Raw genomic sequence first — 14722 nt, 5'->3', positions numbered from 1 at the left:
CCTGTTACATCCACACCACATTTAAAGCAGGTTCGGCAGGCCTGTAAAGCACTTGACTTCCAAGAAAGAATTATGGGAACTGTAGTTTATCCCTCACAGAGTTAAAATTCCCAGCACCCTCAGCTACCATTCCAAGGATTCTTTGGCGGAAGCCACTTGCCTTAAATGTGCGTAAAATGTGCTTTAATTGAATTACGTGGATCCAACCTCCATTAGGTTAGGTTACAGGGTTGGAATATATTTTTGAATAGCTACAGTACTGTAGTTGAGAGAGACCAAAAATTGCACCATCCGCCCAAAAGCACAATGTATGTTGCTTTGAGCCTCTTGAAGGGTGGGATACAAAGCCAGTATATGCTTGACATAAAAATAAGCATTCAGTTACTTCACATTCCTGCCTCACATAGTTTTGTTTCTTTAGGTTTTCCCCACTCTGAAGTATCTGCAGAATTGATTGTTATGTTTTGGATGTGCCATAGAGCTGATCTCATGACACCAGGCATAATAATCCATTATGCCAATATAGCTTGTCATTGTGCCTGCTGGAAAGTGTTGTCCCACTACAAGTGTTCTCAAGTGACACGTGATGTTTATTGCTAATGAATTATATCAGTTTGTTGTTTTACCCACACAGTGCTTCGCATTGTTTTCTCCCATTTTATTTTCATGTGCGTGTTTGGCTACACATTATTTAAAATATACGGCTCTTTAGTGATATTACTGATTGTTGAGTGACACGCCTTTGAACGCCTTCCCGCTGCTGGAATGAAGTTAATACTGCATTGCATTTGTTAGGTTTTGTAAACCACCCAGAAGACCTTGGCCAATGGGTGGTCTAGAAATAAAATAAACAACAACAGCATGGAAAGGCAGAGGTGAGTGAGGCAAGAACGAATGGGTACAAGTTATGAAAATTATAGTTGCTCAATAAATAAATAATTCTGGTAGCTTTGACCAGAGGTTTTGGGTATTTAAACAGTACCCTGAATCATCAAGAAACTAGAAATATTATCTCTTTGTGTCTTGAAATTTCCTGGTTTTAGAACAGACTGACACCCAGAGAAAGGCAACTAGAATGGTCAAGGGGTTGGTGTGTTTTTCATGTGAAAAGGATAAAACAATGGGGATTTTATTTGTTTGGGGAAAGGTGAAGGGGGACATAAAATGGATTTACAACATTAGAAATGTTGCAGGGAGATAAATTTTCTCTGCTCTCTCAGTATACTAGAACTCGAAACTGAAGATGTTCAGAATTAGATGTGCTATTGTCCAGCAAATATTAGCCCCAAATCCATTGCTTTCTATGTATGATGGACCTTGATTGCTTTATAAGGAGGTGGTCATGCATTTATTGGCAGCTGCATGATGTATAAAGCTGGCAGGGTACATGACTCATCATGTAGGGTGGCCAATGGCATGGGCAAAGTGGACGGGTTTAAAGAGATCTGGTACAGTATTCAGTTCCTCTCCTTTGTAAATGTAGGGGGACATGGATCCATGAGATTCTCACGGATCTTTTTGGAGGGAGGTATTAACATGGTCAGATATATAGGGTGGAATACAATGTCATGCTAAGAAGGTGGTTTCATCAGTGCCAGACAGAATGATCTTTTCTTTCATCTCCTGACCCTCCTAAACAGATTTGGAAAGGAAAGGCGTAAAAGTCCCATTGAGCTATAAGGACTTCTTGTTCTGGCATGGAGGCATGTTGTCTTTGTGTTCTTGTGAATGTCTCAGAGCCATCAGAGATGGCAGCAGTTGGAAACAAAAAAATGGACTAGGTCTGGTGAGCATGGCATAAAAAAACTTTATGCAGGTACAAGATGTTGTTGTGATTTTCTCGAATTAGAAAAAGTGGGCATTTTACCATCTCTTGATATGAAATGTTAATTTTTTTACATATGATCTTAATGGGTTTTGTAAGATGTTTGTGGTTTGAGACAATTCAGGAGTTGTTGGCTAGGTAGAGAGAATTTACTAGAAATAATTGCATTACTAACAGTCAGTATTGAAAGCGAAAACATGACTTTATTATTTTAAAAACCAGAAGTGGAAAATGCCTATGTTTAGTTCCTGTCATAAGGGCGTTTCCATAAGTGAAAGGAAATATTCCCATAGTGATGTCATACTCTAAATGTGACGAGCTCCTACTATCAGCTATAAATAGCAGACGGATCTGCTGTCTTAAAGCAGTACTTGTGCGAGAATTTAGCATGTAAACTTTACAGCAAAAATAAACCTACTATTGCATAAAAGGTTTTCCAATAATCTCTTAAGTGTTAAAAATAGCATGTTTTTACAAATAGCAGATGAGACTTGGTTTGCTAGTTAACACTAGTAGAGCAATGAATCTGTGAAGCAGTCTTGTATTCTATAATCCCACCTCAACAGGGCTGAATAAATTGCTGACTAAAGAGTGGGTTCCTCCTTCTAGCTAGCTTTAGTCTAGTTATCTGAAAATGTCTCTGTGTGAAGAATGGCCTCTCATACTACTCAACTGTAGAGTCCTTTAAAATCCCTGCATGTTTCTCTTTCCACATGAAAGAAAAGCAGTGGTAAAATTCTGTTGAATTTTTAAATGTTGGTAGCTGTGATGGATTTTGAGGTATAGGATTAGGAAAACAGGAGAACTGTGGCAATCTTTGTGTGATTGCAATTAGATGGTGAAGTGTTTTCATACTTGCATAGCTTCCAAAATTTGATGAAGGGGAAACAAGGGGTACTTTTTCTGAATGCGGGCACAGTACAGTAGAGCTGTAAAGGTCATCCACTTATGGGCGGTTTTTGGGACTTATGGCCAAGATAACTTTTGGAAATCAAATTACAGTGGTACCTTGGGTTACAGACGCTTCAGGTTACAGACTCCGCTAACCCAGAAATAGTACCTCAGGTTAAGAACTTTGCTTCAGCATGAGAACAGAAATCGCACAGCCGCGGCGCAGCGGCAGTAGCAGGCCCCATTAGCTAAAGTGGTACAGAACAGTTTCAGGTTAAGAACGGACCTCCAGAACGAATTAAGTTCTTAATCCAAGGTACCACTGTATACAAATCCCATTTTGTGTGTTAGATGTTATTTACACATTTTTAGCGGCACTCAGCCTCTCAGAATAAAAATACTAAAGCCTCTACCAAATTCTAAACTTTCTAAACCTTAAAAACTAAGTGCATGCTAGCAAGAATGTAAGATCTAAAAACTGGGACATTTCAGGATCCAATCAGAAACTGGGATTGGTTTCTGTAATTCTGGTCTGTCCCACTTAAATTGGGATTGTTGAGCAGTATGCAACGTGTGTCTTCCTTTCCCAGACTGGCAAAAAGGTGGGATGCTTAGCACTGATGCCAGCTCTGCAAGCAGATCAATCATATGAGTGAAGCAGTACACCATTTTTGAACCTGACATATTTTTAGACATCAATCAAATTATATGTAATCTTACTTTATGCTAGGTACACAGCTATGTACTATCAGACATTGCCTTTCCCGTGTACATAATGCAGCAACCTTTGCTGGTGCTAAGCTGGTCAGGATCTGGCCAGTGCCTGGGTGATGCCCTAGGCAGTTGTATCTATTGGTCGTTAACCTTCCCTGGTGTGCCCTTTCTATGCCTTTGTTTCATCATGTTGTGTATGGAATTATCAACACTGTTTGCTATAACAAGAATACAACATTGCCACTCCGCAGAACAAAAGCAATGTAGTTACCGAAAAGTTAATATTCCTCTAAATTAAACTGTCAGAATATAGCTATAGAGATTGACTTTACATGTATCTTATTACTGAGAAGACTACTACTTTCTTTCTGGGATATGAAGCACATTTGCATTATCAATTTAAGCATTCTTCATATATGGTTGCATCATCTGCCACTGAAAATAGAGCCAGGTTCTTAAATATTGTTGGCAATATTCCATTGACTTCAGATGTCTCATAAGCTTCAGTTTGGAGCTTTTGGGGTTATTTTTTAGCTATATTAAATTATTATTGAATAAACCTAAAAAAAATCCGTAACAATTCCTGAAGTGCCTTCCCAGATAGGTGAATGATCAGTTGGTGGTCTTTGGGATACTGCATGCTAGAGGGAGTTATTGAATTGCCTTGTAAACTTTGTTCAGAATTCCCTGTTGATCAGGTCTTATGCAAGGTATATCGAGTGTTTATATTGCAATGTCAGGAATTCTACATGTTTATACACTGATGGTGCTTGTTTATAGAGAATGTCACAGCTGATTACAGGATTTCACTCCTTTAGGTGCAAAGCTGGGCATGCTTAAATTTCATTGATTTGGGAGTTCGGTGCATTCAACTATGCACTGGATTGTTGCCAAAATCTTTGCTGTTTTGGGTTATTAAGGTTTTGTGCTAGTTGTTCCAGGATGGTAGCTAGTGGTCTACAAATATCTAAGTAGATAAATATGCTTCTCAAAGTTATACATCTATAAAGAATACCAGGAGGAAGAAAGCCAGGAAAAAGTGTTGCTCTGCATAGCTGATGTGGTTTGGACCATGAGTGGAAGGAAAACAGCAGCAAATACAGTTCTGCAAATGCTTGCACAAGACTTGCACAAGATTTCACTCTCCTGTCATAGGTGGGTTCTTGTTCTTTTCAGTCTCTTGCACAGCCTTTTGCACTAGTGCAAGAATATATCTAGATTTAGTTAACAATCTAACAAGAGCTAAAATAATCCTTCTGTGGATTCAGCCAACAGCATATGGGCTCTGTACCTGGCCATTTAAAAAAACACACACTTGCATATCCTGTATGCATATGCACTAGGCACCCTTACCTAACATGATGCCCTTCATGTGCAGTTGGACTACAACTCCCATCATCTTGTCATCATTGGCCTTGCTGCCTGGTAGGAGTTGTAGCCCAAAACACCCAGAAGGCACTATGTTGGGGAACCTAGAGTATACTGCACTATGATGACTGGCATGTATTTTCAATACAGTGGTACCTCTGGTTAAGAACTTAATTCGTTCCGGAGGTCCGTTCTTAAGCTGAAACCGCTCTTAACCTGAGGTACCACTTTAGCTAATGGGGCCTCCCGCTGACGCCGCACCGCCACCTCACGATTTCTGTTCTCATCCTGAAGCAATGTTCTTAACCCGAGGTACTATTTCTGGGTTAGCGGAGTCTGTAACCTGAAGCGTATGTAACCCGAGGTACCACTGTATTGCGATTTCTGATGTCAGGTTTATATTCCTTTTTTAATTGAGACTGACCTGGTTGTCCTATGTGGAAGAGTACTGTCAGCAAATGCTGTCAAGTGTCACGTTGAAAGATCAGCAGGTGAATGAACCCCCTGATGAGAGTGAGATTATTAGGTCTTGTGATAGTGTTGCCAGATTAGAAATGGGGACAGATCTGTATCTGCAGCAGAGTCTGGTCTGTATCTCTCTTATGTGGCCTCTTTTTGCTGGTTACTGGCTGTTTCAGGTGTCATTGTTTGCTGTAGAGCATTGATATGTGTGAACAGTTTTAATGGGAAGCTGTAAATGACGAGTGGTGGTTTCTCCTTTATCATCATCACTAAAGACACCATACATTTTTTTCCATCACAACAACCCTGTGCAATAGGTGTGGTTGAGACACAGTGACTGACCCAAGGTCACCCTAATAAGCTTCACGGCTGAGCGAGGATTTGAACCCAGATCCTAGACTCAGCGCTAACCACTGCACCACCCTGGCTGTACGCCGTGTAAATGTATCCTGTGTCATTTGCCTTGAGGATGAGTGGTTTGCACTTCTCTTGACATGGGAAAAGGACACCGTCTCAGTTCTTGTCCTCAGGAATTCGCACTGTTTTCTACTTGTGGCCAAGAGTCCGTAGTTACAAAACAAAGGCTTTATCGCTCGCCCCTGTGTTATCTCTGACTTAGAATTCGGGAGAGAAACGCTGCCTTCAGCTCGGCCTGTGTGATAACGCATGTTGCCGGTATGGAAGGGTTGTTTATGCTGAACTATACAAGCAAGTCTCATGTTCTTGGAGTGCTTGAAGTATTTTGCTAATCTGTCGGTATACTATGTGCTTGCGGATAAATATAGACTGGCAGCCTACACTCTGCAACTTGTAGGTCATCATCGTACGCTGAAGCTAAAAATTGCCCCTTTGGTTATGGAAACCGTGTTCTGATCAGGAAACCTTCTCCAGTTCGATTGCTGCAGATCTTCAGCACTTAAAAGTCAACACTCGCCTTCCCTTGAATTTGGGGGGGGGTGAGAGAAAACCTACATGCTTACAGTGAAAGGACCAAACTGGGATCATGAAGCAAGCCATTTCCCTCTCAGTTTTACAAACAAAAGAATTCTAAGGATTGGGACTTCTCAGGTATTTCCAGTCTCATGGAGATTTCACTAGCCTGCTGGAGAAGATCCAGTGTGATCAGCTTAATAAAAGGACTTGGTACGTAAAAAGAAGATTCACCATGAGTCAACATTCTGAATTGTCGTATTGGTGTTGAATGCATTTCAAAACTTTTACGAGCCACATATAAATATATCAAATACTAGTCGTATTTTTACAAAGCTTTACTAACTGGGTGCAAGGGTTTGGTTTGTGTGTGTTTTTTCTTTTTGTTGGTTTGGCTTTTGGCTTCAATTTTAGTTTACTACATATCTGGAATACTGCGGAAGTGACATAATTTCTACTTTCTCTCTTTGTAATGTATGTGTGGCACATAAACAACTGTACTTTTTTACATTATCCTAGACAACGCAGCACTGGCTCAAGAGTATATTAAATTAGAATGGTTTCATTAAATGATATAGAGTTTAATGAAACCTATAGTTGTTTGTTTCTTCCCCCAGTAATCGTAATGTCCATGAATAGGGCATTTATGCTCCTTTTAACATTTTTAGATTACAACACTGTGACATAGTTTAAGTCAAGTGTTTGGGTGAAGAAATTAATATAGAAAACAACGTATCTGAGGAATGTGTGTCTAGGATATAAATAAATTTAAATGGTGAGAATATTCTGCAATTTAGTAATGCTAGAAATTTTGTATTTTTTTAGTCTACCCTTCTGGAATGAAATTGTAGGAGAACAAAATGTTTATTTGTGGCACACCAGTTGAATCTTCAACAAGTTTCCATAACTTTATTGTGTATATATAGGCTTTAAAAAAATCTGTAAGATTCAAGCATGTGAATACAAGAGATTGAAAAATTTCTTAGACGTAATTATAAAATTTTCTGATTTTTCTTCTTGCTAATTATATCTCATCTCCACCTTGCCCTGTCACTGTCTTTCTGCCATTTCATAGCTTTGCCACCTCCAGCAGTTGTGGTTGTTGATAATATAGTAGTTCTGTCACACCTGTCACATCCACATGATATCGTAGGTTGCTTCATATAGTGTTGGAAACATAGGAATATGTCTACATGAGAGAGATCTGCTTGATTTGTCTTTAACTTTTTGAGATAGGTGGACATGTTGGCTTTATGTTTCTATAGTTTCCTCAGTTTGCTTAGTCTGAGGTGCTTTCTGTGTGTGCAAATATTTCCTGGAAACAGGGTTTGATTCTAGGGTCATTGAGTTCCAACTGGCCTGTTTATCCTTCTGCTATACTCATCCATATAAATAAAAACTCTGTGCAATAAGAGAACTTCTTTCTTTTCCCCCAGATGTGAACATTTAATACTGATGTACATCCTTTAAGTCAATGGTTCTTTCTTTCTTTCTTTCTTTCTTTCTTTCTTTCTTTCTTTCTTTCTTTCTTTTAGTAAGAGAACTAATGTCCTGTTTGATGTTGAAAAACATATGGGATACTCTCTTAGTATAAGCAACCCTTAACATAGACTTGGTATTTTTGAGACACCTACCCATTCTCACATTGGCAGGGTGTGTGCATTTCATGCTTTGCCTTTCAGTTTTGAAGAGCAATTATTTTTGCCGCTAGTGTGAGATAGTTTGTGTTCCCCCTTCTAACTATATTTGGAGAAGTATCAGCCATAAATGTTCCATCTTTAATTGATGTTAGATATTGCACTGGTCTCAAATGGCAAGAGGAAAAAAAAGTAGGTCAAATTATATCAGCTGGTTTAGGAATATGAAAGTTAAAAAGGTAAATCAGAACCTTGCTTGATATTAGGGAATTAAATGTGACATCAGATAAAGGGTCATGGGCTTTCTGTCTGGCATGAGAGATTAAATTACCTTTTGTCTACTGCATAAACAATAGAACAATTTCTATGTATGAGAGCAAGAGAAAAAAAATTCTCCTGTGCAGTTTGCATTTGGTTCAGGGAAAGAATTTAGGAACCTAACCCAATCAACTCCTGATTAACGTCAGCTGCTTTCAAAATCCAGTAAACATATTTCAGTATCAGCCCTGTGAAAGAGAAAACAGGGGCACTGTTATGAGACTTCTGCATCCAATGTACCAATGTATTTTCTGCTTAGATTGCATCCTGGGGAATCAGAGGGAGGAAGAGAATCGCCCTACCCCCAAATGCAAGGGTGTATCTAGGCCCAGTGCAAGGTTTTCTGGACTTCTGCAGCAGTATCTGTACCTTCTTTTTAGGGCGTGTGTGTGTGTGTGTGTGTGTGTGTGTGTGTGTGTGTGTGTGTGTTCTAACAATGCAAATCCCCCTGGTTTGCTTCTCTGTGCTTCCTGGTATTATCTATGGAAGTATCCCTTCTATGTATATCAGGCACATCATCTTCTGGTGGGCCTGGTGTACCATGGGCAGCCTTGCTAGTGCAGCCTTATAGATCGCTGCAAATAAAAAAAGCATTATGTAAGCCCGCTTGACAAGGAAGTCACTTCTTTAAAAGGTTCTTATACTGTCCTTCCAGTACAGCTGAACAACTCGTTATGTCAACTCTAGTTACGTATTTCCACCCCAATGGTGTGCACATTTACGCTTGGTAAGCCCTACTGAGTTCTGTGGGGCTTACGCCCAGGTCGGTATGTCTGATGTTGTTTCCCTGTTCACTAGTGAAGTTTCCCATAAACAGCGCTGGTGTTTTTCCAAAAGGTTCAACACTAAATAGCCCAGGCTCCTTGGGTGTTCTGCCTGGCCTTTGGTTTGGACTCAGTCTGACTCTTGTGTTTCCCTCCCCTTATGGTCTTGATTTATCAGCTATTTTAAAATGAGGCTGCATTTTAAATTGTATTTTAAATTGGGGTTTTTTTTTTTCCTTTTCTCTTTTCCCCCTATTATGTTTTTACTGTGATTTTATTGGTGTTAGCCGCCCTGAGCCCGGGGAGGGCGGGGTATAAATAATTTATTATTATTATTAGTAGTAATAATAATAATAATAATAATGAGGAGGAGGAGGAGGGAAGGGACAACATTTTATAATTAAGTCTTATTAAAGATATATTTCTTTACTTTTCAGCTTCTCCGGTGGGTAACGGATACATCAAGCCACCCGTCCCATCTGTTTCTGGCACACAAAGGGAAAAGGGACCTCCAACCATGCTGCCTATCAATGTCGATCCAGACAGTAAACCTGGGGAATATGTCCTGAAAAGCTTATTTGTTAACTTTACCACCCAGGCTGAGCGCAAGATCCGCATCATCATGGCAGAGCCCCTGGTGAGTCAAGGAGAAATTAGCTGAACACTTCTGCCTGTGCTAGTGCAATTGCTTTATAATGTTTTTGCAGGTTTTATTTCACTTGACCCAAGAGAATAGTGTCATCTTATCATACTGAAACACTGTGATCCAGGTTACGGTCCTGATGCATGTGATGCAGTTGTCTTGCTGGAGTTTAGCAGGATCCAGACACTATCTAGATAAGGAACTGCATCAGAAACTTGCATGTGTTGCCTTGAGGTCTGCAAAAGACAGGCAGAATATAAATCTAATATATTTGTCTATTAAGAGCTTATTGGCTCTGTGTTTAATTATTTACAATGAGTCAAGCTGAATTTACCAGGAATTGATTTGTTGCTTAGCTATTTGGGAATTGAAGTACATTGGTATTGCTTCTTGACACTGTAAAAATGTGTGTCTCTACATAAATTTATTTAACTCTGCCTTTCGACCGTGGTCCTCTTGGTGGTTAAGGCAATTGTTAAAAACAATAAGTAGTAAAACCTAGCAAAATGGAAGGAGGATAGCTTAAAAGCTCTTTTTGCTCGGGGTTTTCCCAGTGCAGAAAGAGATTTTAAGCTCTCAGACTTGCTTACGGAACTCTGGGAGGCTCCCGTGAGACCTCAAGATCTCATAAGAGCCCTGAAAGCAAGTTGGGGAGCTTAAAAGCTCTCTGTCTTGCTTTTTTGGGGGGTAGGGATAAGACCCATTTGGTGCGCTGACTTCAGATAGTAAGTTTGGCAGTTCCAGGGTGTGTGCAATTTTGCGTGTTCCCTAGGATCTGCAAAATATAATTTCACTTTTTAATAATTAAAATATATATTTAAACGAAAAGAGGGTCTTTAGTAGTAAGGGATAAATCTTTGCTGAATTACTCTTCACTCACATCAATGGCTAAATAAGATCTGGGATCTTTTATCTTCAGGAGGATCACGGATGCCCATTTTAGTGAGTCAAACAATTTCCAGTAGCCCAGAGCCTAGCTAGGCTTGATGTTAAATATATATGTGCCTATTTCACATTCTCCATCACCACTAATGAAGATAAATCAATATTAGGTTTATAGGCTTAAGTTTATTGAATTTCTGAATCACTTCCCACAACAAGAATTCCCAGCTACAGCATGCGATATAAAAGTTTTTACCATTTACCCTCCCTACAGTCCCAAAGTTGCTACTAGAGGCAGGGAGCAAGTTTCCAATGCTGGCAATGGAAACTTCTCTCCCAGGCACTCTCTGATTTAACACTGCATCTGGTTTGGCCATATGTCTGATAAGCATCTAGGACAAGGATGCTGGTTCTCAGCCCATTATCTTGAGTAAAATGTCTGATGCGGACACAGCCTTAGATAGGTTTCTTCATCTCCTGCTCTTTTTTTTCTACACTTTCAAATGCTAAATTCCTTCAATTCTATTGATGGGTTTGTGCCACGGCAACAGGGACAGGGTGCATCCAATACAGTGATACCTTGATACCTTGGGTTAAGTACTTCATTCGTTCCGGAGGTCTGTTCTTAACCTGAAACTGTTCTTAACCTGAAGCACCACTTTAGCTAATGGGGCCTCCTGCCACCGCTGCGCCGCTGGAGCATGATTTCTGTTCTCATCCTGAATCAAAGTTCTTAACCTGAGGTACTATTTCTGGGTTAGCGGAGTCTGTAACCTGAAGTGTATGTAACCTGAAGCATATGTTACCCAAGGTACCACTGTATAGTGGAAGAGCATTTGCCTTGTGACATCTTCCAGAAAGTCCTTGAGCTCTGTCCAACATGGGCCAGACACAAAGTTCGTGATGACAGAGCTTTCCATGATGTCGTTCTCGTTGCCTGTGGGCATGGGGTGATCGTGTAGAGTGCCCAGAGGCTACATGATAGACATAGGAGCATGTAGCCTTAGATAAAAGAGCAAATAATAATGTTGGTAAAGCTGGCCCTAACCTGCAGTCATTCCTTTCATACATCCTGCTCTTTATTCAAAATAGCAAAATAGACCCTGATTGCCATGTGCACACAGAGGAAGGCATTTCTCAACCCTGAACATGTCATCATCTGGTATTCCCAGATCCCATAGCTCCTAAAGAGCTTTTATTCATATGTATTTTGCCACTGAAACTTTGGTGGAAGTGTGAATTGAGACTCAAGAGAGATAAGAGAGTCAAATAGCCCATTGATGTGGCTAACTATATGTCACCTTCGTTAGCCCTTGCATCAAAACTATTGTGGTCATTTCTTTGCTATTTGTTGCCCTTAGTAATACAGGTGAATTTTGCATAATGCAGCATGGCTGCTTTGCGTAGATTTAGAATGAAATGGTGCCTTGTATATGATGTGGTAACTTTGGAAGTGTGTCTGCATAGGCATGCAGTGTGTGTATTTTGCTATTGGTCTGTAACTATTCATTTATATTCCAGCAGTGTTGATTCAGAACCATTGGAAGTATGTGGAAGTTTTCCATTTGTATAAGTTGAGAGTCTTACAAAGTCCTCTTGAACAACTTCATTACTTCCCAGGCACTTGATCATAAGAGAAGAAAAACATGAGACTGGGATTGGAGTTATTTAGCACTGAATGACTATCAGTATATACCATTAGTTCATTCCCTTTGCCCCGCAGATGTTTTCTCCCCACCACTGCCAAGACTCCACTGATTCTGGCAGCAGGAGCAAATAATCATAATCATAATAATAAAGAACAGTGCTGGAGTGGGAAGAGAGTTTTAAACCTGCCCACTTAGCCCAGTGCCCTGGGTCAGGTGCATTTTATGAGCAGGAAGGGGCATTAACACTAGAGAGAATTGTTGTCAATGCTTCATACTGTGATTTATCTTTTCATTGGTTTTAAGATTGTTTCATTGTGGTTATATACTATTGTTTTAGATCGGCCTGTACTCCATTTTCGGGGTTAAGTGGGATACAAACTATTTCATAAGATAGGTAAATAAATAAATTATATTACCCCTCCTCAATGCCAGTGGCCACCTTATAGATGCTTACTCAGAAGTAAGTCCCATTGACTTCACCCTTTGGAATGCATATCCATGTGCATGAGATCTGTTGACCTAACAATTAAGGACAATCAGTTTTGAGAAAAAAGGATACTCTTGATCACATAAATCCAAAGAGAACTTCCCTGTTTAGGGAAGCTTTTAATGTTTGAAGTTTTATTCTGCTTTTAGAATACCCAGCCAGATGGGCGGGGTATAAATCATGAAATTATTATTATTATTTTCAAACACTGTCAATTTTGGATTTGTGAAATTCTTAATTGGCAGCTTTCATTTTCTTTTTTCTTTTTCTTTCTTTCTTTTTTGCTCTGATGGTCATTTCAAAATTAAATTAAATATTTAGTTCTTCACGTGAGTGTAATTACAGTTGAGAAGAAATAATTGCTTTCGTGCTGAGTTTCTTGACCAGAATTTGCAGTCCAAAGACCTTAAAAACAATGTGCGTGTAGCAGAATGGGGAATCAGTGCTTTGTCTATTCCTTTTTGTGTCAGTCAGGTGAGACTTTAAGATTTTCAGTTAGATCCTTAAGAGTGTTATTGGGGTGTTGGGGTGTGTGAGTGCAGGTGACTTCAAGCAAGAGTCCAGGTGTGTTCTCAAGACCCTTGCCTTTTGCTGCCCCTCTCCTGTGTAGTTATTGATGCTATTATTACTGTAGGGTGGGCGAGTGGAAGCTATGCACTGAGAACAAGGGCAGTTGAAAAATAATACATTGATAAATAGCTTTGTTGGTGTTGGTGGGTTTCTTTCCATGAGTTTTTTGGGGTCCTTCTGGCTCTTCCCACTGTCTGAATTCATCATCATCATATATATTGAAATTGAGTCTTCATGCCAATTATTTCTCTCATTTGTATATTTCAAACCTCTGAGTTGGCTCAACAATTATTCTGGCCTCACCACAAATTAAACACTAAGAAAAGAGATTATAGACCTCTTCTTGAAACATAGAAATTGCTTTGTCTCACCTTGTACCTGGTGTTTTGTATGAATTGTTGCCCAGCTTATTTCCTGTAGATGTCAACTGGACTTTCAGTAAGCTGTGGTTACCCTGGCTAGCTGGGATTGTGATAAGGATGTTTCTGCTTCTGTTAATCTCTGGAGAATTTCTCATTGGATCTGTCCCATGTGAGAATACCTGGCCGTTATGACTCCTAGGGGATAAGGATATCTGGTTGTTTCAATATCTTTATTTTTTTAATCAGTGCTGGCAAATTCCTGTGGTTTGGGAGAAGCTGCCAAAAATGCTTCTGAATATTGCTGTACTGCAAATATTCCCAGACCAGGATGCCTGACTAACTAGGTTTCTTTATTTATTCACAGAGCAGGAGTTGCCATCTACTTACCAGTGTAGTTCCTTGACAGCACTTTAATTCCTGTGGTCCAGCTATCATAAATGCCAGTGACCAAGGAATAGATGGAGATAACACAGCTTAAAGCTGGTATGAACTCATCAAAATTTGATCCGTGTGCCTCTTGTTGCTGCTCATCTCCCCAACAAAAAAAAATGTTATTCCATAGGCTGATTTTTTTTCTTCTTCTCATTTTCTTCTCCCAGCTATGGTGTCTTGAGGTAGGACTGAGAATGTCTCCTACTGGAAATTCTGAAAAGGCACTGCCAATCCATGTGTAGACAGTTCTGAGCTAGATAGGTCATTGGTTTGATTTGGCGTAATAAACAGAAATTCAAATCTTCATTGAACACACAAGTAGCAGTGTAGTTCTTTAGATCTGGGCCATAATTTGAAGAGCAGGATGTTTAGAGCTGCTTTGGGCCTATATTGCTACACAGACCATAATACAATACACGTTCAACTGTGGGTAAAGGTAAAGGGACCCCTGACCATTAGGTCCAGTCGTGCCCAACTCTGGAGTTGCAGCGCTCATCTCGCTTTATGGGCCGAGGGAGCCAGTGTACATCTTCCGGGTCATGTGGCCAGCATAACTAAGCCGCTTCTGGCGAACCAGAGCAGCGCACGGAAACGCCGTTTACCTTCCCGCTGGAGCGGTACCTATTTATCTACTTGCACTTTCACATGCTTTCGAACTGCTAGGTTGGCAAGAGCAGGGACCGAGCAACGGGAGCTCACCCCGTTGCAGGGATTCGAACCGCCGACCTTCTGATCGGCAAGCCCTAGGCTCTGTGGTCTAACCCACAGCGCCACCCACGTCCCTTGTG

The 14722-nt window shown here is 40.2% G+C and overlaps 2 protein-coding genes across 14 annotated transcripts in view; both read left to right on the top strand.

Moving 5' to 3' along the window:
* Positions 1 to 14722, top strand: part of LOC310843240 (cilia- and flagella-associated protein 337-like) — a 1288916-nt gene that overhangs the window by 262611 nt on the left and 1011583 nt on the right. The gene's annotated exons all lie outside the window — the stretch shown is intronic.
* Positions 1 to 14722, top strand: part of FRY (FRY microtubule binding protein) — a 193758-nt gene that overhangs the window by 62554 nt on the left and 116482 nt on the right. For 10 of the 13 annotated variants that reach the window (XM_083735729.1, XM_083735730.1, XM_083735724.1 and 7 more), the window contains one exon: positions 9347 to 9546. In XM_083735729.1, coding sequence (XP_083591855.1) covers positions 9347 to 9546 — 200 coding nt within the window. Of the gene's footprint in view, positions 1 to 5832; positions 6404 to 9346; positions 9547 to 14722 lie in introns of those variants that run through there. The other 3 variants (XM_083735726.1, XM_083735735.1, XM_083735736.1) reach the window with 2 other exon arrangements.

The sequence above is a fragment of the Podarcis gaigeae genome (assembly GCF_964106915.1).
Source record: "Podarcis gaigeae genome assembly, chromosome: 4".
Lineage (NCBI taxonomy): Eukaryota > Metazoa > Chordata > Lepidosauria > Squamata > Lacertidae > Podarcis > Podarcis gaigeae.
Note: the sequence above shows the minus strand (reverse complement) of the source record. Positions and strands in the feature narration are given on the sequence as shown.